Source organism: Ascidiella aspersa, chromosome 8, assembly GCF_963924565.1.
Source record: "Ascidiella aspersa chromosome 8, kaAscAspe10.2, whole genome shotgun sequence".
NCBI classification, from domain to species: Eukaryota; Metazoa; Chordata; class Ascidiacea; order Phlebobranchia; family Ascidiidae; genus Ascidiella; species Ascidiella aspersa.
Window position 1 is genome coordinate 21,160,161 of NC_139454.1, and position 27,828 is coordinate 21,187,988.

At 40.2% G+C, this 27,828-nt stretch overlaps 1 protein-coding gene across 1 annotated transcript; it reads left to right on the forward strand.

Moving 5' to 3' along the window:
- Positions 1-1,537: 1,537 nt before the first annotated feature.
- On the forward strand, positions 1,538-26,254 carry LOC146136824 (uncharacterized). Its single transcript, XM_083395040.1, has 14 exons — positions 1,538-1,793; positions 5,408-5,669; positions 5,904-6,059; positions 6,248-6,410; positions 6,688-7,018; positions 7,868-7,975; positions 8,086-8,262; positions 19,933-20,058; positions 20,946-21,028; positions 21,797-21,965; positions 22,583-22,700; positions 23,060-23,167; positions 24,015-24,162; positions 24,726-26,254. Exons 1-14 carry the CDS (start codon positions 1,722-1,724, stop codon positions 24,832-24,834), a joined length of 2,130 nt encoding a protein of 709 aa, XP_083251166.1. The 5' UTR covers positions 1,538-1,721; the 3' UTR covers positions 24,835-26,254.
- The last annotated feature ends 1,574 nt before the right edge of the window (positions 26,255-27,828 follow it).

Here is a 27,828-nt window from a genome sequence, read left to right on the forward strand (position 1 = left end):
ATTTAATTTGCGCCCGGCCGCGAGGTATGTTTTTTTGTAGACCGGCGTGGTTGTTTACAAACAGCCCGTCGCCAACCGGCGATGTCTCGACAGCAATTTACGAACCTTAGATTGCCAAATACAGGTAAATTACACTGTAGTTCTATACTGAAAACAAAACTTCTCCCAATAACTTTGCGCAGTGCTAGTATAAGGTTTTTCTTAACATAAAAGTGTGAGTAGGACAAATATGTTGGTGTACAAATGTTTTGTGATTTTGGCTTGTAACAAGAGATTGTCGCCCCTTTGAATCAATCTGTGGTCCACTGATTCAAAGTAATATTTCACAAATATCTGAAAATAATTACCTGTAATATACATTGACTGTACGAAAAAAATCGGCCAACTTGTGGAATAAAGCAGTTTTATTTAAAACAATTTAGCTTAAAAAGCTTGTAGCCTATTTATTTGCAGCACAGTCTACTCTGGCATCATAAACTCGAGGAAGGAAATCAGGATTTACCATTTTATTTCCATCCAAATAAAAGATTATAAAAGATTTAAAGACGTGATGAATTACGCAACATGTGGCTTCTTTTTTGACATAAAACTGTGATATTGTCTTGCAAATTATACGCCCAAACTGACGCAAAAGACGTGAACTAGTTCCAGGCCCATCCGATTTATCTAATCCAAACGTTTTTCGACCTGAAACTGGCTGGGTTTTCTGGATTTTCTGAAACTGGCTGGGTTTTCAGTTTTCAAAAAAAGCTTCGGTTCGCTTGACTGCACTGCGCCGGCGACCGAGTTTGAATTTCGCGAGAAAAAGGCTGTGACGTCAAAAGGAACGTCTGTCTGGATTTCGAAATTCATTTCTGAATACAGTTTTATCAGGTTAGGCTGAAAGACGAGTTTTGCAGGTCGCTACAAAATAAAACAAAAAACAGATGATATGAAATATGAATCTATTATATGGTGCCCGAGTAAACTGGACATATATGATATGAAAAACTACAAAAAAATACTGTTAATTTGAAAATAAGTGACACAAGATGCAGGTTCAGGTTTAAATGGGCGCAAAAAGTGTTCGTTGAATTGACTAATAATACAAGTCTTCGTTGTTCTGTTTTAGCTATACTTGAATCAAGTCTTTGTGAAGTGGATTTGTTAAGCATAATCCTTAGTTTAACATCCTTGTTTGCAAATTAGGTTTCCTCAGCAGCCTAGCCAATGCACGTCTGCTTCAGCATCCGATTCCGCAGGCCAGCAGCATACGCAACTAGTACTACAGTAACTACGCTAGTGCAGTCTGGAAAAGTAAAACCATTACGGTTATGCCCAGTCTAACCAATATTATAACTCCTTTCTGTTTGGTTAAAAAGCAATATCATTGAGAATTGAAAATATAGAATAATTTTGTGCCATTAGTAGTTTCATTATACGAGTCTTCTGTTAGGCAGTATTCTCCAAAACGCATATATATATAAGCTTTAAAAGTAGGCCTATCGACTTGCAAAACTACCTTAAGTAATGTCATTGGTTTTTACCTTTCAGAATCAGCTAATGTAATTAAACGCAAAGGCTGAATAATTTCATTAGCAATTAGTTGATAAACTAAAATGATATATTAGTGCATTTTTGCCCTACCTTTCTGCTCTACCCTGACCCTTGGATTTTGACATTGGACTTGAATTGACAAAGATTTCTCGAGAAAACGCGAACCTGAGAAAAGATCTTGAAGAATGGAAGGAAATGTGTTTGACGACAAGTCGTCACTTGAGCTTGACTTTCTTGAATCGAACTACTATAAGCTGGTGAGTTATTTCCTATTTTGATTTAAACTTTAGTTTATTACTTTAACAGAACTGTATTAAGAGAAACTCCACTGGCCAGGTTTTCAAGGCTATATTGTGTTTGTTCAAAATCCTATAATTATGGTTTGTAACTAATTATTGTTGTTAACAAAATCTATTTTAAGCATGCTTGTAAACTCAAAGTTTCTATAAATTTGTTAGCCATTTAAAAAAGTCGACACCAAGTAAGTAAGTCAGTTGAAAGAAATTTAAATAATGTTTATTCACACACCTGAGAACAAAACATTCTATCTGCATTTAACAAGAGTGATGCAAGGTGAAGTTATACCAACAAGCTCTGAAATGCCCAGAGGATCAGTGTCCTTAAGAGACTGATCGATTGGTCAATGAGACCAAAGCGGCGTTTTTAGCGAAAATTATCCCACCCGGATCTTTTTGTGACAGCCTTGTTCAACAAAACAGCTATTAAACAAAGTGGTTTCTTTTCGAGCGAGTGTTTTTGGCCGTCTCGCATCAGAACTAGGATGTTTGCCTTGCCAGTGACGAGTGTGGCATAAAAAGCGTCTCTCCTTGATGCAAAAACAACACTTGTGTCACAAATCCTCAAAGCACTTCGCGCTACACTTTTTTTCGTGACGCAAACCGGTAGCGCTCGTGTGGTGGTTCTTTAATCAGCCAAGGCGCGGCTGGCTCATGCTTCAAGCAACCTCAAAGTCGCAATCCAAGTTAGCTTTATTATTAGAAAAAACGTCCGTTGTGTTTCGGCAAAAACGAATGCTTGGACCCAGTTTGCTTTAAATGGCCGTGTCGAATCTAATTTAATCGCCTCTGTTCGGCACCTGACCTGCATGTATATGAGAACGCACCAACGCCTCAAAACGCCCATCGCGCCCAGTTCACGTGTAGCGAGGCGTAAATTCGCGTCAAAAACACACGCCGCGTTGCCAAGGGCGCCTTTTAAAAGCGCATGTAATTGCGGGCGTCCAATTTGCTCGTAACTATAACAACCCCTAAGTCCGATACCTGGTTTTTTGCACACGCCGGCCGACCCCAGAGTGATAAAACGTCAACAGAAGTGGCGGTTTTGATCGCATCCGCTTTTTGGCGTGTTTTCTCTTTCATTGGTGACAAATGTTGGCGGCCAAGTGGTCGTCATTTCCTGAACTCTTTCGACTTGCAGTGATTTGATAAACAAGTGATTGCGCCAATCGCTAAGCAAGCACTTCGGCCTTGCTGCAGAACGGCCCTAAACTTTAATTGTCGCACACTTTATCGCTCCTGTTACTGTCGAATAATTTAAACTTCTTGATTCGACTGGGTAAAATCTAGTTGTTGTTCCTATTTGATCAACAAAGCATTAATTACACGCTTCTCGGAATCTGTATATACCCTGTATCGTGCGTAACATTTACCTGCCGACATGGATAGGGTCACTTGTTATTACATTGTGTATAGTCGATATTTTTGTAAGATAATTAATTTTTACCAAGGCACATTGTTCTACCGACTTTGGCGATCGTTTTTACTTTTAAAAAAGATTACAGACAGAATAATACGATAAAGGTTCACGTAATGGTCCGTATTTTATTATCGACTTGTACATAAAAAACCCTTCATAACAGTTCTTTGTACGCCCCCGTACGCTTACTACTTGGCCCGTTTGAATACATAGGCGAGCGTCAGAAAAGCATGTGCATCCCGCTTCAGTTTTCCCCACGCCAAAAACGGCGTCTGTGCATTTCGAAGCATGTGCCTGTGACGTCATAGAGCAAGCGCGCTGTCGACTAGCCGCGAGCGTCTTACTGTTTGCTCACTGGTTTGGAATGTTTTTTATCTCGCTTAATGTTATGTGCTGTAGTAAAACAATATGCTTTTATAATAACTTAAATTGATCTATTCTATAGGGTTTTATATCACCTTACGCTATAACACGAACATCTTTATGGCAAACTTCTAGTCGGCCTAACGAAGTAAGCTACTTGCTTCAATAAAAATTTATAAGGTCTTGGGTTATCACAGCGATTGTTTCCTTAAAGGGGCGGCGAGTACAGAGATGTCGTTTGTCACTCGGACATTCATGGCAAACTGCGACTTGCCCAAGCCAGCAAATTAGGAAGGAATTGTGCTTTTGGTAGTTTCCGGCTATCTACTGCTGGCACGCGGTCGTTATAACTTGCTTATACACAAAAATATGGCCCGCTTTGAGATGGCTTTGTTAAGGCTGTATTTGAATATTGGCGTGCATTTTGTGCGGCACTTAAAAAACTTTAAACCCTTTTAAACCGTTTTGAAAACGGATGAAATTACCTTAAAAGGGCTTGTTGCTGATTTTTGTAAAGTAGTCATGCAGACCCACTTCGCTAACCGGCAGTTATGGCAGTCGGCTCGGAAAGGAATAAATCATGCCCGTTGGAGAAACGTGGAGCGATTTGGGCGCAGGTAGCAATCGCGGCCTTTTTAATTATCACCGCCCGACTTGCTTACTCGTCATGCCCGTCGTGGAATGGCTCCCTGCGCAGTTTGCTCGCGAAGTGCGCTTCCTGTGTAGGCAATCTGTTATTAACCGATCGCGACAGTCGCGTATTGCTGGTGGAATTTTCTGCTGGGAGGCTGTCGTGCTGACCAAATTGAAAGTCATTACTTTTGAATGCAGTCTGTACTCTGTCTGTAGTGTCCCCTTTCCAGTGCTCGTATAACAGCCTTAGTGTATGTTAAATGTCGCCGGCGTTTGTATACCGACTGAGGTGCGCCAATATTGGGTTTTCCAACACCTACATTTGACCAACTATGTAAAAAATAGTCGCTTTCAATTATTGTTATTAGCGCAAAATGTTTGCGACAAAATAGGCAAGTTCAGGTTTCCAGAACGTCCACATAATCGTTTGACCTCGTGTTTACTACCAAACGCACTGGTGAACGCCTTTGACTTATAAAAGTTTACCATAGGCGTCGTGTGCCTTGTAAAACCCGGTGTATAACTACGGTAAACGCCCAGCACCTGTTCAGCCATACACACACAAGGATTACTGGCGTATAAGCACATTGTAGTCTTTTACAATTTCCATTGGCTGGCAGTCAGCCATTCTGAGGTCAAGCCCCGACGCGATGAACAGTTCAAACAGCGTTCGTACTGGGGAACGTTTGCTTTTTCGCAAATAACCAGTCGCGCTGTCGTTGTTTGGTGTGAGGTCCCCACTCCAACTGGCACCGCTATGCCAGTTTGTTTAATCAGTCACTTCTTTCTCACTACCGAATCACTCAAAATTTCACTGCCAATTGTGCTTTTTCTTATGGAAAAGACGGACGAATTGTCTGCGTAGTAGTAGCGTTGGACTTTTGTCTTCATTGTTACCTATTGTTAACTCTTCTATTTGACTTAAACTTACCTGGTCGCTATACAAATCTCAATATAAGCAATTGCTTTTTTCATTCCATTTTTAGGGCAAATTGGCTGGGGAAATTCAGCAACTAGCCCAGCTAGTCAAGTTTTCAGGAACCAGTTGAAGTTTTAAACTTACATGAGAATTGTATCTTTGGTTTTAACCTTGCTTACCAAACTGTTAAAATATGCTGACAAACTCTTTCAATCACCAGCTTTTCCTTTTCTTTTGCAGCCATTTTGTGATGAAGACGTGAAAGAGTTTAGCGATCTACCTGGACGTTACTGGGACAGCCACAACCTTGACTTGGACGAGTATGACATGCAGTACCCCAATAACGGCCTCGCATCCCCACTCTCACCCACCTACTCGCTATCACCCTCATCCAGCTCTGGCTCCTCTATTGGCCAGAATGTGCCCGAGCCTTCGCACTCACTGCTCAACGAACGGCCCGACACCCCACTGATGGCGGTCAAATTTGAAGATTTCTCGAACGGTGCGCATGTTTTTTCATTCTGTGTAGATTTACCCATCTTGCATCTAATAACTAAAAAATATTATTTTTTTTTCAAAATTAAAAGGATACTATTTAGTCTTAAACGGTTTAAAGTCACTAAATGGTTAAAAGAAAAAAAAAGGATACTAATAAAAAGGATAATACTTAGTCATAAACAATTTAAGGTCTCTAAATGGTTGAATGTTGTACATATGTGCATTACATTTTCTTTAGACTATGGACTCAATGATATCACCTATCCCGCCTTCCCATATGACACAGACGGAGATGCAAAATCAGAACTGGACGGTCGTACTGTGGATATGGCAACTGCTGACGATCTACAGAAGTACATTAACACTGACCATCCATTTGTGGAAGATGAAACTGGTAATGATTTGGAACTCTGTACATTAAAGGATCCTACGATTGCTATATTTAACTTAAGTATAAAAATTTTTAAGCATTTTTCATGGTTATTCATACATAAAATAAATATTCAAATCTTTTGTATTTAGCTTATTTTTCTTTGTGTGTGTTTTTACTATAATAAATAACATTGGATTTTTCATGTCTAGCTTATTTGACCACTGGATCCCACCGAACTGTCGATTGCTCTCTGTCGCCTGTTAGCAGCCCTTCTGTTGACCAACCACCGACCATCACAATTTTGAAAGCCCAAGATGGAAGCGCTTACGTTCGACCTGCCGCAGACACCACTGATGAACCCATGGACTTTAGGTATGCACAACTTAATATTTAATTTCATCAGAAAAAAAAACTGATAAATCAACTAGTCATTTGAACGCAAAATCTTGTTATTATACATTACATTACTTAAAATTAATGCAGCAATAATATTGCATTTAAAATCTGTAATGACAATTCTTTGGTGCATAGGCCTTGTAGTTTATACTGATTAGAGTTTCAGTTTTTACTGGAAAATATAAGTAATTTTTTATGGACATTGTTTCTTAGCTAAAAAGCAGCGTAAATTAATTGTCTAAATTGTTGCCAGCTTCAGCAAAGACCAGCGCATTTCCTCGTCGGTCTGCAACCCTGTGACAGTACAAGCTGCCGCCAGCAAGCCTTCCCAAATTTTCATTTGCGACCCGAAACCGTCCACTGCCGCCACAACTACCACCACCGCCAGTGCATCAGCGCCAAAAGACCAAAAACCAACTGTCGAAGAACTACTGGGCATCTCCGATCTGATCACACTTCCCGCTAACCAGAAAATCAAAGTCGCAATGCCCCAGGCCAAGATTACCACCAACACATTCACCCACAGGACTCAGATACAAATTCCAACCTCGGCGCTGCAGACCATTCTTAAAAATGGTCGTCTGGTAAGTTTTTGAATGTAATGTTGAACATTTGTGTGAAGCCTGTGTTAACAAGATCTGAACTGAATATATATATTTTTTTGCATTTGTAAATTAATTAAGTTTAGAACAGAGCTGTTAGTCAATTTAATTTTTAAATATTTATATGCAGAGTGAGAAATTAAACTGCAGATCATACTTGTTTTGGGTCATTTTGGTTCGGCTATTGTTGTAATATTAAATGGCAGCAGGTTTGAGTTACATCCTGTGTTTATTTCATTATTCCAAAGCATGGCTCTGTAGTTTTGCAGTTTAGCCCAAACCTGTTCAGCACTTTACATCAAAACACAGGTATTAACTAGACAGGCAGCTCAACAAACCATTGTTCCAATACAATCACACGAGAACCATCCGTTAGTTGAACACAATGGAGCTCTGATAACTGGCTATAATATATTGTATTGCCATGCACAGGACAAACTGACTGTTTTCTGAGTAAAATCCCATTGTCCTTTTAGTTGTACAATTTGCTCTATTGAAGTGGCTGTCATGCACCTGGTGTTCTGTGGACTAAGGACAGAGTGTGGCATTTTTTGTACTTCCCTTTAAAATTAAGAGGATGCCCGTTTGGTTTATTGCTTTATAGCCTATAGTTCAAAGTTGTTGATTTGTATGGCTGTTGAGTAAAAACTCATAAATCATTTATAAAATTTAAAACAATGGAAAAAATTACTTTTGATGAACCTTTAATTATCACAAATACTTCTTGTAAATACAATTCCTGGCTATAGTTTTACAAAAAAAGAATTAATGGCATTGGTTCACCCATAAAGCATTGCAATAAAATCAACTTGGTATCTTTGTTCTGTTCAGGTTACCAAGTTACAGCAGGACGGCCAGATCCTTTCCAAGATCAGGGTCATGACCGACAACCAGTCCGAAGAAAGCCCCCTAAAATACATGAAAATCGCCCAACCATCGGTAAGACCAATAATAACTTTCATTTACAAAAAAAATGTCATTTACAAAAAACAAATTTCACGATTAAAGAAACATATTTTTTTTTAATACAATCAAATTAAATTTTTTAGCTGAATCTTCCCCCAACCCCACCAAGTAGCAACAGCAGTGACACGGAGGGTTCTTCGAGCCCCCGATCACACGCCAGCAGCAGTGGGGGTCCTAACTCACCCATTCGCCAAAGCACCCACATCAGAGTTCAACCTTGCGTGCCTTCAATCGACGCCCAACTTCTTGGTTCCACCCAGGTACAAATCCGTTAAAGACTTTGTTCAAATGACTTGTTATATTTAAAGATAGATAGATAGATAGATTTAAATTTATTTCTGAACAACGGTACGGGTACATGCATGCAAAATTTGAAATCATAAAGAAGCGTCCATAGTTCCCAGGGGGCGGCGAAAGACTGTTAAGTCATCTAGTCAGCTGCCCCCTGGCTGTGATTCAATTCAAGTTCATTATTTTTTCATATAAAAGAAAGAAATACGAATCAAGATAGGCTACATTACAAAAAGACTATTTGTAAATACAAAACCAAATACATTACATTAAACACAATTAGCGTTACATTTGAAAACTTATTAAACATTTTACTGGTCGCAGCGAGTCTACTGTGGAAAGATAGTTAAATAAATTTGAAACTGTTTCGGCACTACGGTTTATACTACGATACACTTCGAAGACTTTTTATTAAAAAAAAATGTTATGTTTGCTTTGCACCCGACAGTGTATGGTTTTGCTAGGGGCCTTTACAAAGTCTAGTAAGTTTACACTGCATTTATAGTCCCAATGTAAAGATTTTAGGGTTATTTTTTCCAAATTTTGATTTGTTTCTCAATGTCATATTTTCATGTTAGAAAGTGTAATAATGAGCACAATCTTCTGTTAAGTCACCTTGAAGTACTAGTTACTTTATACAACTCCAGTCATAGCAGCCCGGCTATTCGCCGACCTAAGAAAACGTGCCCGAAGAATTGTTAATATCGAATAGCCCGGCAATCTGAAACCTATTTCCGATTCCCCGGAATGACGTCGGTCCTTCCATAAGCTGACAACAGCGTGTAGCATCTGCTGTTATTTCAAAAGCAATAGTTGTTATAAATAGCACTTGGGCGCCTACAAGAGAACTACACACTCAACGGAACTTGCAACATGGATGCTTCTATAGCCGCGCACACAGCAGCGCTTGAGCCTTTAAAGGGCGCCTGAGTTGTTTGCAATATTTGAAAACAATGCCCGGCGTTGCTGCTCCAGTAGGCTAACCACGCATAGCGTGTAGGGCCGCGTCAAGCACCATTCTCAAAACACACAAAGGCGCCAGGCCCTCATGGCTTCGGTACAACGCTGAGTGCGGTCGATGCCACTCCGAAATCGACCCGCTGCTGTCTGTTGTGTTTGTCCATCCGATAACTGCCTGATGCCCCTCCTCACTCTTTACTGTTCTTGGCAGCGGTATTGTAGTAAGCGGTTGTAAAGGATAAGGGTCCTGCGTGTACCAAATGACCGTGTGTGGTTTTTACTTACCCGATATTACGCGCCTAATTCCAATGATTCTTATGTTACTCTGTATATCACGTGTATGCCATGGCGGTATTTATTTGTCTAGTCCGGATATTTTCCTATTTTAAGCAGCAGGGCATATCGCTTTTCCAAAACTATAAAGTGACATTTTTAAATGCGTTTGTCGGCTTGTCCATCCTTTACGGTATATCCTAAAACTGTCAGTAGTCAGTACAGTGTATCCTATTTCTAATTTTAGAAAAGTTTCCCAACAATTCTAGAAAAAACCCTACAGCATCGTTGATCAAATTTACACGATCCTTTTTCGCACAAAATACCAAGTTTTTAAAATTAGTTCTTTGTGTATTTTTCAACCAAATTTAGGCCTGATGTTTTAACCAAAATCAGCACAAAACAGAACCGTTGAAAAAAGATGCCCTTTGCAGCATGGCCGGTAGTAAAAGCACGACACGTGTGTAAGTGATTGAACGGCCGAAGATTCAAAAAGTTCGACGCTGGTCGCGGCTTAAACTATAAGCGCTTTTGCGGCATGTTGCGTATCACTCAACTAGCGCCCCGGGACATGTCAGTGCGCTGTTAATGTCTGTGTGCATTTACCACACTAGCCACTCCTCGATAGACGCGCTTTTTAGTAATCTTGTGTTTAGTCTTGCGATGTTCCTCGCTTGCGCAAGATCTAGTCTTTCTGGCCTCGGACTGCGACGCCCGAACCGGTTTGCCTGCCCCTTTGCGGTGGAGGTATTTGTGGTAAAATTATAATACTTGAATTTCGCAACTCTTCTGCTTATTTGGCCACCTATCGCGGTGTTTAACTAGAGACTTCGAGGCGCATTCTTGATTAAATTGGTATAGGGTCGTGAAAAGATGGAGTTTTTTTTGTGGTGTTTTAAAAGCCTCGTTAAGGGCGAAACAAAATTTATACAACATATTGATTTACATTGCATAACGCCTCTAAAATGTTTTACCGAAATGTGCGTCGGCCGCTTCGAACTTAACTTTCCTGGTAAAAGCGAAACACTTATCTTGGGGGGACGTCCGCTTTATTAGAGACCTGCTGGCGCATGTCGTACGAAACGAAATGAAACATAGGGTATAACCTATACTCCTATAGACGTTTTTGTAGCACGTGGTCCCTACTGTCGTTTCCCGGTGTGTATTTGAATCTAGAGGCCCGATCAGGTTTCACGATTTGAATGGCGCCGTTTCCGTTCCCTGACACTGGAACCCTTGTTTGTACACCATAGCAGCAAATGGGATAATGTGGAATTTTCTTTAACGCTCTAAGCTGCCTTGATAACGCTATACGTAATAGGCCAGGTCATAACCTTAAGTGTTGCCGGTAATTTGCACAGCTACGATCTGTCTTTTAAGCTGCCTTGAGCTATACGTAATAGGCCAGGTCACAACCTTAGGTGTTACCGATAATATGGACAGCTACGATCTGTCTAACAATAAAGGTTTTCAGTGCTATCGCTTATTTTACAGTGCTATTTGAACCCGGGTACTGATACCATAATAGCAGAAGTTGTTACGACCCCTACTAAATTCGGAAAGCTATACTAGGGCTGTGCCATATCATGACACCGATCAGTCGTAATCGTTCTTGCTGGCCAAATTACTGGCTTACGTACAAGCGTGCTGTTTTTTTTCATTTCGAAAAGCTATAAAACAAGTCGTCGAAGTTGTTAGCACACGACGGTTCTGCTCTGTATGCGTTTTTTTAAGTTTCGTTTGTTAGTGATACAATTCAACTATGGCCGGCGCATTGTTAACGGGTGGCCACGCGAAGTTGTAGTTGGATCTATACCTCGTGTTTTGCTTTCGCCGTACATTCAACCAATCGAGGGTTCTGTTTTGAACCGAGGCAATATGTTCATTTCTACGACGAACGCAGGGAAGGCATGGGAAGCGGGAAGCGCCGTTGCCGCCAGCACAGGCAGGTTAGATACGGCACGAGCTGCTATCTGCATTAGCGCCCCTAGATCGGCGCATCCAATTACCCATTTCCTACGATTGTGCCGTTCCACCGAATCCCATCATGCCGATACAAACTATAACCCAATTTTCGACGCCTGTTATAGCATTATGTTTTCTTGTGTCACTCGGTTTGGTTTTGTTGTGTCCCGGCTGCGGTCAGCAGTCGTCTTTTTCGACCTGCTTTTTTCTGTATTGTATCAGCCCTGTGGCGGTTTGCGCAAAATGGCCTGTCTTTATTTAAATACACACTGAGCTGCCAAGAAAGCGCAAGACGGGAAACATTCTGTGATGTTAATATGTAGATTTAACGATATATGTTACACATCTCGCGTACCACGATAAAATTACCTTTGCTTATTAAAAAATGGTATTTTTCTTAAAAAAGCCCAGTATTAACACACTAATACAGCCTGGAAAACCCAGAAGTATTTTCCTGCGGTTGTCGTCTTTGTTAATCTCAACAATCACAACGCGTCATCTATCCACGAAAAGCCTTTCTTCACACAATAAAACTCGGAACATGAAAAAACGCGTGCAAAGCGCAACAAAGGCAAAATAACAGCCGCAAGCGTGAAATTTCCTCCTCTATTCGTAAGTGACGAACTCGGTCGCAAGTAATCACGTTATTTTTGACTCTTTCAAAGTACATGTTTTTTTTGACTTGGCAGGCAACGCCAATATTTACGGGTCTCTACCGGCGACGCAATTGTTTGTTTTTTGCGTCGGCCGACGTGTGTTTTGTGCCTTCCTTTGACGATGTTTTTGCGGCGTTCAGTTTCAAACTGTCCCCTTGCTGGTAAGGCGATACCCTGAAACCGACCGGAAGCCTTTTCTCTCTTTCTCAAAGCGCTGGCTGTTGAAATCCAGGATTCGCCTGTTGTATTGGACTTAACTAACCTGCGCAATTTTTCGCTTGCTTTACACACGTGATTTGGCAATATTTATGATGAATTGCTAACCCTGCGCTTCAGTTACGTTTGATACAGTCGGGTTTAGTAAATAGCGAGTTAAATAGTTCCACTAAATCGACTTCATCGTGGGCTGTGTAACCAAATATTAAGATTTCTTTGCACGATAAAAACCGTCAGTCTATAAAAAGTAACGACTGCATTCCGTCGGCCGTTTCCAGTGCTATTTCCCGAGACGTTGACCTGATTGAAATGTCGTAAACATTGGCTCCCAGTTCACCCCACATTTCAGCTACTCGTTTTCCAAAAAATAACAGGCGGTTTATGCTTTTTTTTTAATTCTTAAGACTTGTCGGGGGCGCTAAATGGGCTTAAGCTCGTCCCACTGATAAAATTTACCTCTAATTCTGTATTTTCCCAATTTTGTGTGGACATGGCAGCTTTTAGTTTAGCTTGGGACGTCGAATTGCGCTGCTCTTTCTAAATGAATCGCTGGTTTGAGAAGTAAATTAAGCTGATTTGAGAAAATACTACTAAAATTAGTCATCGAAATGATTCCTAGAGCGAAGTGGATTATTCCAAACCAAGCTATTTGTTTTTCAGTGACAAGCCAGCGGCACAATCTATTGGGTCAAAATAACTTACCAGCACCCTTGTACGAAAGAAGTCACAAATAAAGTTAAGCAAGCCTGTAGCAATTCCAGTCGCGGTGATGCGACAACAGAAGCGTCTCACACAAATTGTCGGTTTCAAATCGCCAACTGCCAATATCCTGCGAACTTTGATATCGTGGTTTGGCGATTGCGCACTACGCAGCCTTACCCTCCAATTGCCGCGCGAATTTGGCAATTTTAAGTTCCGGAAACCGCGAGTGGCACTGCGCTATAAATCTTTTCCTGGCTCTTTAGGCCACTTAAAATATCCAAGAAACACCACTCCTGCTTTTTATTTCTGTTCTTAAACGCAATGTTGGTTGAACATTTTTAAATAGCATTAACATCACGAAGCTTCGGGTATTTTTACCCGAAAAGCTTTTAACCTCACGATTTTAATGGGCCCGCGTGGTGTTTCTATTTGCAGTAGACATCGACATTGGCAATTCAGAAAGTTTTAAGTGCCCAGAAGGTTAAAGTGCTTCAGTTTTACGGTCAGTTTTTATTTGCCTAATCATCCTTTAGAACCGAGTTTTCCTTTTCCAGCTGTGATTAGTCATAAATAAAACTTTTTTTGGCTTACATTTACGAGGGGCGATAATGCGGATGGTAGTCGCGCTATTTTGATTTCAATCGTTCAGAGTTTATCTTGACTGTAAGGAATGAATCAATGACTTTTAAGCCGAGTTAACAGCTTTTCGACGCCCCTAAGTTAATACCGTCTGTCCTGGTTGGACATCAGCCGAATCACCTAGACAAACATTATGTAACGGCCCGTGGCAAACACCGCGCGCCAACCACGTAAATACGAGCAGGGTTTGCAGTTTAAAATACACCCGGGAGACTATCGTGTGCTGTCAAGCGTAAATTACGCCTGAAAGACGCGGATTTTCCCTTGCGATTCGCTATTTCCAAGAACTATTTAAAACCAACTCCAGGGAGAAAGTCCCCGTAACTTTATTAAACTAAAGATAAAGAGCTTATTTTGCCTTTTGAAGACGAAGATTAACAGTAAAACGTCGTTCCTTAGTTGTTTGATATTACCACAACTAAGGTATATTACCTCTTTGGACAGCGCGGTATATTCCCTAACGCGCTATTGTCTCTGAACGATTTCGGGTGCTTTACGTGTATTTCGGATTTAAGCCGCCGTCAACAGTAAATCGGCTCGATTCAATGGTCAGTAGAAGGGCGCGCGTTCATCTTGAAAAAATGTTTATCGCTATTTCACGGTTTCTTAACCTTGGAATGGCGCGCGGTCGGAAATTCCCGCACGCAACTTGCGGTTTCGATTCCCTGCGTCGCCATGGTGAATGATTTTTCGTCGGCGCGCTCTTAATTTAGACAGATTTTCAAGGGTTTTGGGTAAAATTTCACGTTTCTTTGCGTGTTTTTGCGCCACGCCGGAAAAAAAAATTAAAAACGTGATGCTTTTTGACGAATGCTTGGCGTAGCGAATCACTTGGCAATCTAAAGTTAAAGTCTAGCTGCATTTGTTTTTCAATTTTTCAAACCTATTTTCGAAGAAGTGATTCATCTGTGCAAAGACGCACAATCGTGATGGTTTGAAATGCCATATTTTCAACCGTTGCACTTTTACGTAATGACGTGTGACTTGGAACGTGACAGCTTGTTCAGCGCCCTAATTAGTGGTTGAAAAATGGACAAAAATGTATATAATGTAACTTGAGGTTAAGAAGAATGATTCGTTCTGTTGTAAATACTTGGTTTACATTTTGGACGCAATTGGCTTTATGTCGTTCTCGATAACAGTCGTATCAAAACTGCAATTTGCCTTCTGCCTAGGTTCCATGTCTGATCAATTTTTGAGCGACCATTGTTTGACCGAACGCCTAAACTGCACATTCTCGTCATTTCGCCAAAGAGAATCTACCATCGCCCTGTCAAACCGCAAATGTAGCTTTCGTGCGAATTTGTCTTGCGGTAGTATAACACGTTGATATCAGTTTAACCTCTCTGCCAGTTTTCATTAACCGACGGGCCACTCGTCTTTTTCCATGACGCATATTGTGTTCGATTGTTTTTGTGTGTGTGACAGTAAAGCCGGCGATACGCGTTCAACATTAACAATCGAATCATCGATTTTTTTCGGGAAGAAAACGTCAAATTTTCAAAAAAAACGGCGATGTGCCTATTTCCGTCAGTCGTTAGCTCTGACGTCATCGCCAACCCGCCGAGTCACGCCGGTTCCGCCAAAACGCCCGGGGCCGTCGAATAGAGCGTGCCGACGCAATGTTGGGCCTTGCTGCCGATGAATTATTCATCTTCGCTCGACCCTGACCTACATAAACGGGTGCTAAATGTACATCGATGCGTTTCACAACCAAAAATCGGGTGTTTACTGGATGAAATTGTTTCTGTGTTTTGCCGATTTTTCGCCACCGTTTTTTTTTTGTTTGTTTTTGAGACGAAACTTTATCAAACAGTAGATTGATTTAATCGAAGAAACAAATGCACTTGTCTCATTGAATGTCTCCGTCTATATGTTTGTATTAAGAACGTGTTTTTCCTAGTAGCCCTTTTTTTAATATTAGAGTAAATTTTTGAAGCAATCCAAGCTTTTTCTGTGAATTTACAAGTTCGAACTGATCGTTTAATCGTTTAAGCAACGGAGTTAACTAGGATTTTTGAAATCTCCAACGTCAAAATTAACAAAAAATAGTTAACTGAAAACGTTTTTGGGCCTGTTAGACCCTAGGGCATATCCACAAGTTCTTGTGTTAAGTTGTTTGTAGTTGTTTCCTCATTAGACCCGGCCTCTCACTTTTCACGCGATTGGCAAGTTCGACTTGACGATTACACAAGGTATTTCTCGGTACGAAGAACACGACAAATTCTACCGCAAGAGCGTTAAATCCACGATAGCACAAACTCATGCCCTGCGGGTAAGGCGAAATAAGTCAGGGTCTACTATTTTAGTCGATTCTTAGTAACCACGTGGTTGCACTTCAGTTTCAAATGTCGACTTGCCGCTTTCCGTTAAAACTCATGCTCTTTAGCGATAAATTTGGTAGCGATCAAATCGCTATGGAAATTGTTAGCTGGCACAATCTCCATGTGGCTCGACGCTGTCAGTGGAGAACGGCTGTTTTCGTCCAAAATTAGTGCGATTTATATATATTATATTTATGTATAGACTACCATTAGGATAATTTGTTTTATTTGTTACGAAGTCTACCACGACTTAAAGCTTTAGAAGTTAAGTAAACGAATCAAGTTCACGAGTAATAACCTGGAAATCATTACCAATGCCTGTAATCAGTTTGATCCATTTTGCTTTTTGACCATAGCAATGACGTCATTTGGTCAAGTATTGGACATCTTTACACAGAAGGTTTAATGCACAAAACTTTGTGTTTTCATGTTAAACGTTATCAAGGTTTCTAATTCTGCCTGTTCTTGATGAGTTTAGGTATTCTTAATTTTCCAAAACAGTGTTCAGGTAAAAAACGCGGGTCAAACTGATTTTTAGCAAAATAGCGTAAAGTTAAATTGTGATGCAAAGAGGCGGAGAAATAACTTTCAATATACTCAGGCTGTCAGGAATCCGCGTGCTTCGCCGCCGATACTTTAAACAGTTTTGTTGTTTATACGCCGACGGCAATCCGCTTTCTAGCAACGCTTTTTGCGCAACAGCGAATCCGGTTCAAACCGGATCCGGGCTGTTTTTAAACGTCGTCAAACTTTCACTCTATTGGACTGGATAGCGTGAGCCCTTTGTCGATGCCGATATGGTATGAATTAAGCTCTGTTTGCCCTAGGCCAGCAAAATTGAGCGTTTTTTTACATTCGCAAAGCGCTCTGTGTGCGTTGAAAAATTACCCGGATTTGGTTGTCCCTAACGGCCGCTACATATAAAGCCAGCAATATCAATTTCGATTTGTCAACCCTTTCTGCGCAATGCCAGATGTTTGTGGTGACATTACCGGGCAAGTTAACGCAGGGAAATCGAGCTTTTTGTCTAAAATCCGCCACTTACACCTGAACCACACGAAAGGTTCCGGATTCTTAATGTAAAGCACTAAATAACCGCGTTGGGCCGGCCAACGTAGCTTTGAACCCGGACGTCAAAATCCGCTCTGTCGTTTTTTTTGTAAGATTGGTCACGTTTTCTAGCATTCAAGTGAACGGTTTGTGAGTTTTTTCCGGAAACACGAAACATTGGCATGACTCTTCGAATCTGCTGATTAAATTTTGCATGTAACGCTGCTGGTGTATTTGTTTACAGTGAGAACACAAGAATTATTGTTTCACGTTGGAAAGATAAAATACCGCCGGTTATTTGCCAATCGTGTGCCAGTACTTGCGAAATCGGGAGAAATTACGGCAACACACTTGAATAACAAATTAATTTTCAAGCGATCTTTGCCTCTGCAAAGCCATTAATCCCCAAGTGCTGTATAAACATTCGCTAGCCTAGCTGTCAAGATTCACACCGATCCGTCAAACGGCGCACACGTCGTGTGACGAATCGGTGTGCGAATAAACACAAGTCGAACAGTGTTTGTTCGTCGAATGCCACCACCACGCCCGCTACCGTCAATCCAGCGCTCCAACAATCGGTTTAGAAGTTACAAACAACACAATACTCGCTCTCCTAAAGGTTTAGACCAGTGAGTCTCAAACTTTTGTGGATTACGACACCCCAAAAATAATAAATAGATTTTTGGCAACCCGAATGGAAATTTCGTTGAGTATTTTACTGAAATGTCACTATAAATGGAACTGGAACAATACAATCAACTTAAAACATGTAGGAAAATGTCATTTTATATAATGGTCTCTAATCGTACACCAATAGTTGTATCGAGAAGCCTATTAATTCAGATTCTTAAAAATTCTCAAATACCTTTCTACACCCTTGAGCATTGGAAATGGCACACCAGGGCGCCGCGGCACCCAACCACTGGTTTGGAGAAACAACTCCTGTTTAATCCATAAGTTTGGGAAAATCATATTATACACCCGCAATTGCACATGAGCCTGCCTAAGCTTAACAAGCCAAATGTTAGCCACATGAGAAATGTAGAGAAATAGAAACAAGAAGACTCACTTTATTGCAAGTAATCATTAACTTAATGTATACATTGAGGTGGCTCCTATTAAGTTAACAGGTTAAGACGATCGTTATATACCGTAAATGACAAAAGAATTCCTAATACCAATTAGCTTAAAACATGAAACCCTATGTTTGCAACATTTTTTAAAGTGTTGAGATACAAACAATAAACTCAATATGCCGCAGTTTTTTATGTATTTAAGATATACCTTAAGTTAGGTATTCTTTACTTAATAAGATAAGACAAAGGTTCCGTATAGACAATAACAAGTTAATTTGCCTCAGGCCACTAACTTTTAACACATAACAAAATAAAACATAAATACACGAATCAGTCATTGGGAAATGTAACATGAGTCACCAGTGAGAAAAAAGTATAATCCCCTTTGCAAAGTAACGGTCAAACCTAATCGGTGTATTGTGAGCTGTCGTTTCGCGTTGTGCACCCCTCACCTCCCCCACTAATTATATAATCCCTTTGTAACGAGCTGAGCTGCTTCGTCGCTATAATTTTCACGCGAAATGTCACAACCCCTAGTGAAAATGACGATACAGTGTAATTTGCAGCACCCGGCCATTATGCGCAATCAGCGGGATTATGTAATCCGTGCCTTTTTGGCACGCAATGCCCTCACCAGTGCAATAATTTAAAACCCTTAAGTGTATAATGACTTTGGCGGATATTTGTCTAGCGCACTTTACGGTTTTAGCCCATTATACACCCTGCATGCTAAAGAAAGCGTTGTGTTACTGGCTGTTTGGGCTCAAAGCACAAACCATGGCCTTCATCAACTTAGCCTCACGTACAGTTTGATTTTCGTAATTTTTAGCGTTTAAAAATCACACCGCCAATAATTAAACACGTCGCTTTAAATTTGTTTTTATCACTTATTTAACTTTTTGCGTCCCCAATGCTGATGCTTCTAAAAAATCCTGTTTATTAACTGCAGCTAAACGACCTGGACTTTGTCCACGAGCGATTAAGCGTGTTTTGTTCTACGTCCGCTCTTTTGCACACAAAGCTTCGGCGCTGGCTGCTGCACCGCAAAGTTTCAAATCGATGAAACGCGCCTCTGTGCGCCAATGGACTATGGTCTTATTATTATTGATCCGGGTGTCGCCGACGCGGCTCATAGGTCTCTGCCGTTACACAACTTGTATCAATAGCGATTATCACGCGCAACACGAAGTTGGTGCTAGTCGATGTTCATAAACCCTACGTCGAATTTTTTCTCCTGCATCGTGTTTTGTAACTGTAAGTGTGTTTGGTCACCACTGTCGACCCGGTTCAAGTACTGGCTTGCTTTTGCAAATAATTGCAACTAAATACCCTTGAAGGTAAAAATTAGACGATCCGGTTCGCATTGAATATTACGTCGAATTATTTTTTTCTCCTGAAACATTGTGTTTTTCAAATTAAAGTGTGTTTGGTCACCACTGTTGACCCGGTTTATGTACTGGCCTGCTTTTCCAAATAATTGCAACTAAATACCTTTGAAAGGAAAAAAATAGACGATCTGGTTCGCTTTGAATATTATCTGTACCATATTTAGCATTACTCTATCCAGCGTCGGTTTACTTTGATTAAGTTTTTCTTTCCAAAATGATTTTTTCTGTCTGAGTGCCGGTAAAACATTGTTGTTCGCACTGCTTGGTGTAACTGAATACCCGTAAAAGGTGGACAAAATCAATTGTTGACCTTAACTTTGAGCTACTGTGGGTTGGTTTTTTATTGCTCGTACTATTTTTGATGATTTTTACCGTTTTTTACCTTTCTAGCGTTTGACCCAGAGCCACGGCCCCCTCTCCCTCACCGAAGAGGAAAAACGAACCCTGGTTGCCGAGGGATATTCGGTCCCCTGCAAATTCCCCCTCACCAAAAGCGAGGAGAAATCCCTGAAAAAGGTAAAAGTCAAGAAAAATCGGCAAAATATGCAACGATATGGTCTTCTTTGGGCAGTTTTATCACTTGCAGTATTGAACAAAACGTGACAATAATTAGTTTAAAGCCTTCCTTGTATTATTCCTTTGAGGGCGTTGTTCAACTATTTCTCTTATAACATAAAGTTCGGAAAGTGAGTTAACTTTTTACTTGAATTTTCCGCGAAAGGCCCAATGCGGAAAACCTCATTGTTGCGAAGACTGCAGTTATCAGCCATATGGTATGCCTCATTGTAGAAATTTCAATGATTTTTTACGGCGTCTGTTTTACGCTAAGCGTTACACCATTCGCTACGCATGCCTTCTACCCTTATTGGACGCATAGTACAAAACAAACTTGTTTTGATAACCTTGCAGTGTAATTTAACCCAACCGCGTTAACCCCAATTAAACCAGTCTCAGAATAATTGCTATCGACCGCAATTGGAAATTCTCACACGCTCGACTGCAAATTACAATTTCCTAATTGCCAGTTCAATCCAAGCCGCGCAAATTACGCGCCCGAAGCCTTGTTATTATTGGGTCAACGCCACGATATTAGGCAGGTGTTTTTAACTCGACGCTGAGTCGATAATTGGACGTTCGAATTCCGACAGTTAACATTTAACGCGCCAGTTTATCAACCGACCTAGCTCTGTATGGCGAACATACAGCTCAAAGTGGCCAAGAGCCTCTTGAACTAAGCGGTCGATATTGTTACAAACTTCCGGGTTTATCAACTAAACGTGCAATGAACGGCGACGCCCTGACAATTGCTGCTACAAACCACGTTTTTTATTCTAGAAACCCTTTACTTTTTTTCATAAAAAATCAAATAAAAATAGTTGTTTACCTATTGTTACGTCACACAGATTCGGCGGAAGATCAAGAACAAGATTTCGGCGCAAGAAAGCAGAAGGAAAAAGAAGGAATACGTCGAGACACTAGAAAAAAGGTAAAAAATTATTCAAGAAAGGGCAATGTCCGTCTTCAAGTTGCTTTAGGTTTGTTTTCTGTTTTTTCTTTGTGTTGAATCAAATAGCCAACATTTTATTTCTGTTATCGTATAGCTTATTTTGTTTGGAAAACTTTAGTTTTCAAAATGGCAAACCGTTTGTGTATAATCTGAAAAATAGTTTTTAACTCTTTTTAGAATAATCATCGCTTGAGTACAAAATGCTGATGGTCTTAAGAGTTGCTAGTTGCAATTTGGACTCTTGTTTCACAACAATGTTTTTTAAACACTTGTGGCAACACAAAATTAGGTCGCGAGTGCAGTAGTTAGTAATTGTTAAATTTATGGAGAGTTTCTCCACAATTATAAAAATGCCGAAGCAATAAAAATACATGGATCATATTGGATCATATCAATTACATTCCAATCTAGTAATGCCAATTTCTAGTATATAGTTCGCTTCCAAAAAGGAGAGTAACGTATCAATTAAATTCTAACTTACTAATTCTAAATTCTAGTATATAGTTCGCTTCCAAAAAGGAGAGTAACGTATCAATTAAATTCTAACTTTCTAATTCTAAATTCTAGTATATAGTTCGCTTCCAAAAAGAAGAGTAACGTATCAATTAAATTCGAACTTACTAATTCTAATTTCTAGTATATAGTTCGCTTCCAAAAGAACAGTAAAGAGAGAATTCGGTCGCCAAAACTTCGCTAATATACCTACACTAGTGGTAGGCGGGTCGCTTATCGTTTTCCTCTACACAGAATGGACGTTTTCAACAAAGAGAACTTGGACCTGAAGCGCAAGCTGGACTCTCTTGAGAGCAGCAACCGATCACTACTAAGCCAACTCAGATCGCTTCAGACCTTAGTGGCCGGGAAAATCCCCAAACCTGCTCGCACCGTTACTACCCAGACCAGCAGTTGCCTTATGGTAAGTAACGCTGGTCCCTGTTGGTCTTAAACTGTGTTTTTTTTAAAGAAGATGTTATTTTAATCTTGTCTTATTTCTGGTGTCTTTTTTTCCCCTCTAAATTTTAAATTACATCATTTCTTGGTAATTCGGCACAGGTGAAAATACAATAGACTAAAAAGTAATACACAGTAAGTCAGTATCGTAATGACTTAAAGACATAATAACTGAGCTGTTTATCTTAATTTTTTCACGTAAAACAATAAACCAAACTACTATGTTGCTTTTTGCGTATTTTATGTGGTGTTGAATTGAACATGACGGTGTGCTTTCCAAGTCGTTCCGAACAGTTTTTGGGCGAATTCGCCCGTTTTGTCGTTTAATTGAGAGACAAAACTGGCCTCTATTATCTTTAAACGGTTAACATTTAGGGCGAAAACTCTTTTTTTTATGTTTTTGATGGGGCTTAATTTTAATAGGCTTGCCGCTATCTTATACATTTGCCAAAGACACTTTTTGCGTCTGGAAAATTGTAATGATATATTTAATTATATGATTATTGTTCTCGAGGGAAAATATATTTATTGTTTAATTTTTGTTCAATGATTTCACTCGCTAACACCTTTCCTTTTTTCCAGATGGTCGTTCTCTGCTTTGCTATTTTTCTTGGAGGCTGGTATCCCTTTCTGAACCCCCTCGGATCGAAGGACCTTGCCACTATGACGTCACAGCGCTCGATTCTTGACGGGGTCCAACGTAAGTGGAGCAGTTTTGATGGCGGCAGAAATAATTTTCTACTTTTTTTACGCAAACTTTTTGGGGGCTTTTTACTAAGTTTTTTTAAAATGAAATAAACTAATTAACATTTGAAGACCATTGAACAATCAAAATAAAGCTTAGTTCAAAACCATGAATACAATGCCTGGCAGCAACAGTATATTCAATAGTGAATATATGAAACAAACTAAATTTAAAACTGTACGATTTATTTTTGCAAACCTAGATACGATCAACTATACGTATGTTTAGTTTCAATGCGCGTTTTATTCATTTATTCATCGCCATGAAAGCAGCCGAACTTGTCTAACAACAATCTCGTTTGTGACGTCACACAGGTCAATCTCGCGTGCTCTTCTCGATGAAAGACGACGAGATGATGCGTTGCCGTGACGACATGACAGCCGGTTGCCTAGGTTACGATCCATCGATAGGCGATGGCCAAGGTAGGTGTAGTTTTTTTTATAATATATGTAATATTATTACATCTTTGTTCTTGTTATAATTTTAGGAGATCTCGAATTCCACTTTGTTACATCCTACGTTATTTTAAATTTATAAGCCTGCGATGGTTTTCGATGAAATCGGTTAAAATCCGCACAGTGGCACACTATTAATCATAAAAGTTATGCAACTGTTTTTTTGCTTGTCTTTTTCTTGCTTGCACTGAAGTGTTAAGTACAGGCCGACTGATTTCAGAAAGAGGAGTTCATTTACGTCATGCATACAGACAAAAAACTAAACCCTAGTTTCCTCGCGAAATGTTTAAATGCTTGGCGAAGTACTAATCTTAAAATGGTGCGTATGTTATCATGTTATGGAAACGTCTCAACTAGGGCTTAACTTTTTATGTTAAAAACGACCATTTTTTCGCAAATCAAGTGTTAATAACTCTCGTTCCGGGTATACTTTCATATTTGCGCCATTGTATCATGCCTAGTCAGTACGGCTTCAGAAGATTCACAGCACAGTTTACAACATGCAATGCCTTTTGACGAATAATGACTGGATGTTGGATGAATATCGAAACCCTACATAAGTAGTTCACATTTTTTTAACGTTTCGAGTCTAGACATTCATAATGCTACCTACTTCTTTATGGGCTTTGTTATTCATTCTACGTCTAACTACAACCTCCATCCATATCTTTAGACTTATTCGAAACCTTCACAAAATACTACCTAAGTACCTATACTTCTATTTGTGCTTTGATATTGATTGAAAGTCAAAAAAGGCAAACCTATATGAACTCCGAGTACTTTGTTTATTAATCGACGTTAATTCACTCCACAGCAGTGGTCGACCCTTCAACGGACGGTGGCAGCGACACATACGACGAACCGACTGGCGGCAGAGTGACCATGAACGACACCGGCGATCAAACCAGCAAGATCATCGCCAACCCGATGGAGCCGCGTACTGCCGCTGACGTCATTGCTAGGTGCGTGACGTCACACGTTATTATTTTTTTTACATTTTTGGCGCGGTAGCTGCTTGCCCTACTAATTGATCTACTAACAGTGCCGGTTTTAATTGCGCGAGGTTATGGCTCGCACAAAGTGACCAAGTCTTTTATATTTTGATTGTGTGGACCGAAAATTTATTTTCAGGACATATCTTGTTTTTGCCGCTATTCTTTTTTGGATTGCTTGGTATGTTTCAGACCGTTATTTGTCCGAAGCTTTATAGAACAAGAATCGTAGAACTTTTAAAATTTCAGGCATGACATAGAATGGTATTTAGATGCGTATTAAGAGATTTATGAGGCTGTACCACCAGGGCCCAGGGGCCTTTGATTGGGGGACAAAAAAACAATAGTGTGACGTCATCATTTTAGTTCTTTACAGCTATCTACTCCTATCTGGTTATCTTTATTTTTAAACTTTTTAAAAAATAATGGACCTTATTTTTTTTGTTTTTTTTGTAGAAAATCATTTTTTGTTGAAAAAAGTCTTATACTTGCGTTATTGGCTCCCATTTAACTCTTTGTTTTCTATATTTCAGTCGCAAGGTGGCGGTGCACCACTCCAAGATGGAGTTCGTCATCGAGGGCAAAGAGTCGCATGACGTCACAAAGAAGGTGGTCGCCGGCGCCCAGTTGGTCAAGGAGTGACGTCATCGCCGGTCAACCCCGCGTTCTGATTATTCTCCTCTGTAAAAAAGCGCGAATAATTAATCCCAACACCTTGTAAATAAACTTCATCTTCGACAAAAAAAAGCGAAGGCGGAAGAAGGAAAAACGACCACGACCCACGGCCACGGACTTTTGATTCGGCGAATTGGACTTGCGCGTTATCTTCTTACTATTCTTATTCTTATTCCTTATTATCGATGTTTCAAGTTTGCGACCAAAACGGACGAAAGAACGACCACGAACCGACATCACCGCTACTGTTGTTTGTTTTCTTTTTCTGTTTTCTTACTTTTTTCTTATCTATATACGATATTTAACGCTGTGCCCAACAACACCTTTATTGCTTAGTTTTCTATCCGCCTTCCGTTCGTTCGTTAGTTTGCTCGATGGTTTGTCGTTCGTCCTCTGTGGCCGCCCGATTTTCTTTGTGAAGAGGTGTTTATCGTTTCGCGTGCAAACAATCATTTGCCATGTAAATTTTCGTGGGTACATAGTAACTCCAAGGAGGCCGAAAGAGGCCCGCCGAGGCTTGCTTTGCGTTGTTTATCTCTCGTTAATTTTTCGGTATCAAAATATATTGTTATACATATTCTCTATTCGTGACCTTTGCCGCGTTTTGTTTCCTCTCCAGACTTCTATCCACATATCTCTCTCCCTGTTACAAGAAATCCTGTTTATCTTTTTTGCGTTTGCATATTGTGTGCAAGGAAGACTTCATTTCAATTCCTAATTATACGTCTACGTTTTATTCCTTTATTTTTCGGCGCGGCTGCTGATGAAGAGTTAAATGAGGGCTGATCAGTCTTTGTTTCTGTCCTTCGTTCGAAAAGCCATGCGTCCCTATCGTCACTCCGACATCGACTTAAGTCAGTTTCGTCACTATGACGTAACACCACAAGATCACTATTGTGCAATGTCAACGCTTCAACGCGTGCGCCGCGCTGCTGCTCATTGTGACGTCAGTGCGCGCACCCCTGTATATTCCTGCCCCTCGCTGTGACTTCTAGTGACGTCATCCGCACGCACAATCGTTTTTTCGTTTTCAGATGCTCGTTATTTATGAACATATATATCCGCGTCGTATCTGAAGTTAGCGTATATCATCGGTAGACGCGTCCAGCCGACGGAATTTAACCTGTCCGTCATTATGTGCGGCGTCGAGAGTTTTTCAATGATAGTGCCATTCCTGTAAGTTTGTAATTAATGCAGCGAGTAGACTCCCCAGCCAATCGTAGTTCACGCTTTCGACTAACCCCCGCTTTTTTGTTATGGTGCCTTAATTTGTTCGTCGCTTTTTCTCCGCCCTGGTGAAGGATCTCGTGCACCACCTAGCGACCCGTGAGGCTGTAATGCCGCGACCGCACGTGGGCGCAGCTAAATAAACAAATCCATGCCTATTTCTCCCGACTGATTTGTACATAATTAACTTGCAAAAAGATGCCGAGGAGCGGTTTTGCTATTGTCAGGTGATGTAAGGTTTTTCATGTTAGGATAAGTTTGCTTTGAATTGTGAACATTTGGCATTAATACAACGAAAGCCATTGCAGACTCACCGATTCTGTTGATCAATGATGTAAGCAGGGCAGACTACAAAAACAACTAGCCTGCAGTGAGGTTCGAACTCTAGACCTCCGGATATACCGAGACCGTTGGTCTTCCAGCTAAGCTACATAAGCTCGTGAGAGGAGCAAGTCAAGAAACAACCATACGCTAATGCTTGCTACATTCTGTTAGTACGAGCAACTTCATATTGAAGTTGATCTACGATACCATATCATTATTCAATGAAAGATGCACACACATATGTGTGCTAAAAACTGTGATATACAGTAGCTTTTCTAAATCTGCTTTTTGACCAACGATTACAGCTTACGTATCATTAGTAGTTTTTAGTACCCGAAAAGTCATTGCAGACTCACCGAATTTTCGTTGATCGATAGATTCGGTGAGTCTGCAATGGCTGTTCGGTGTAGGCCTACTAATAATACGTAGGTCGTAATCGTTGTCAAAAAGCAGCTCCAGAAGGGATCACAGTTGTTAACAAACATATGTGTGTGTATCTTTCATTTGGTATTGATTCAATATGTGACGGGTACCACCTGCTCCAAGATATCGTTAAAATTAGAATGAACTAACTTGGAGTTTTATGTGCGAAGTTCCGATTTTAATGGTTAGTGACAAAACAAACCTGTAATTTCCAGTATCATTAAGTTACTAACGAACTATTTTTAACCAAACCTAGAATTACCTCCTAATAATTTGTTTTGTAGCATTTATATGAGCAGTACCACAACAATCGATCACAGCCATGCCGAACCTTCGATTGTCATGCACCGTTAGGTCACGAACACGAACGATGTAGTTATTATTAATTTGCTATACTTATTAATGTAACTTTACTACTTTTCAGTCAATTGCTCGAAAAACTGCTCGAAACGATTTTCTAGCATATTTATTTGGGTTCGATACGGCAGTTCATACAATGGCAAAAGCTAAACAAAAACGTTCAAACTTTGTTTATAGGAGCGTAGCCCCCTAATTCAGTCAATCAATAGTAGTTATAATGTGCAAAACTATACAATAAAACCAGGAACATATTCTTTGCTTGTGTGTTCCCGAGACAGTACAACCAACGTTAAAAACATTGGCACAACTAGATCAAATATATTAATACCAATTTAAGCTAGAGACACCAATTAAAACACATTACAGTTGGGATAATCCTTGCGTGCAGGGCCAGATAAACCATTAGGCTAATAAGGCTATAGCTTCAAGTCCTGGAAAAATTCGGCCCTCAGTTAGTTTTATTTTAATTCAATACAGTTGCTGCGTGACTGGCGTCTATTGTCATCATTATTAAGCAATTTCTGCGAACTAGGATTGGCGACGTGGCACATTTGTTGCATTAACATTGAATTTGACTATCATATTTGTGTATTAGTTGCCAGGTAGATTAGAGCAGCTTTTTAGCTT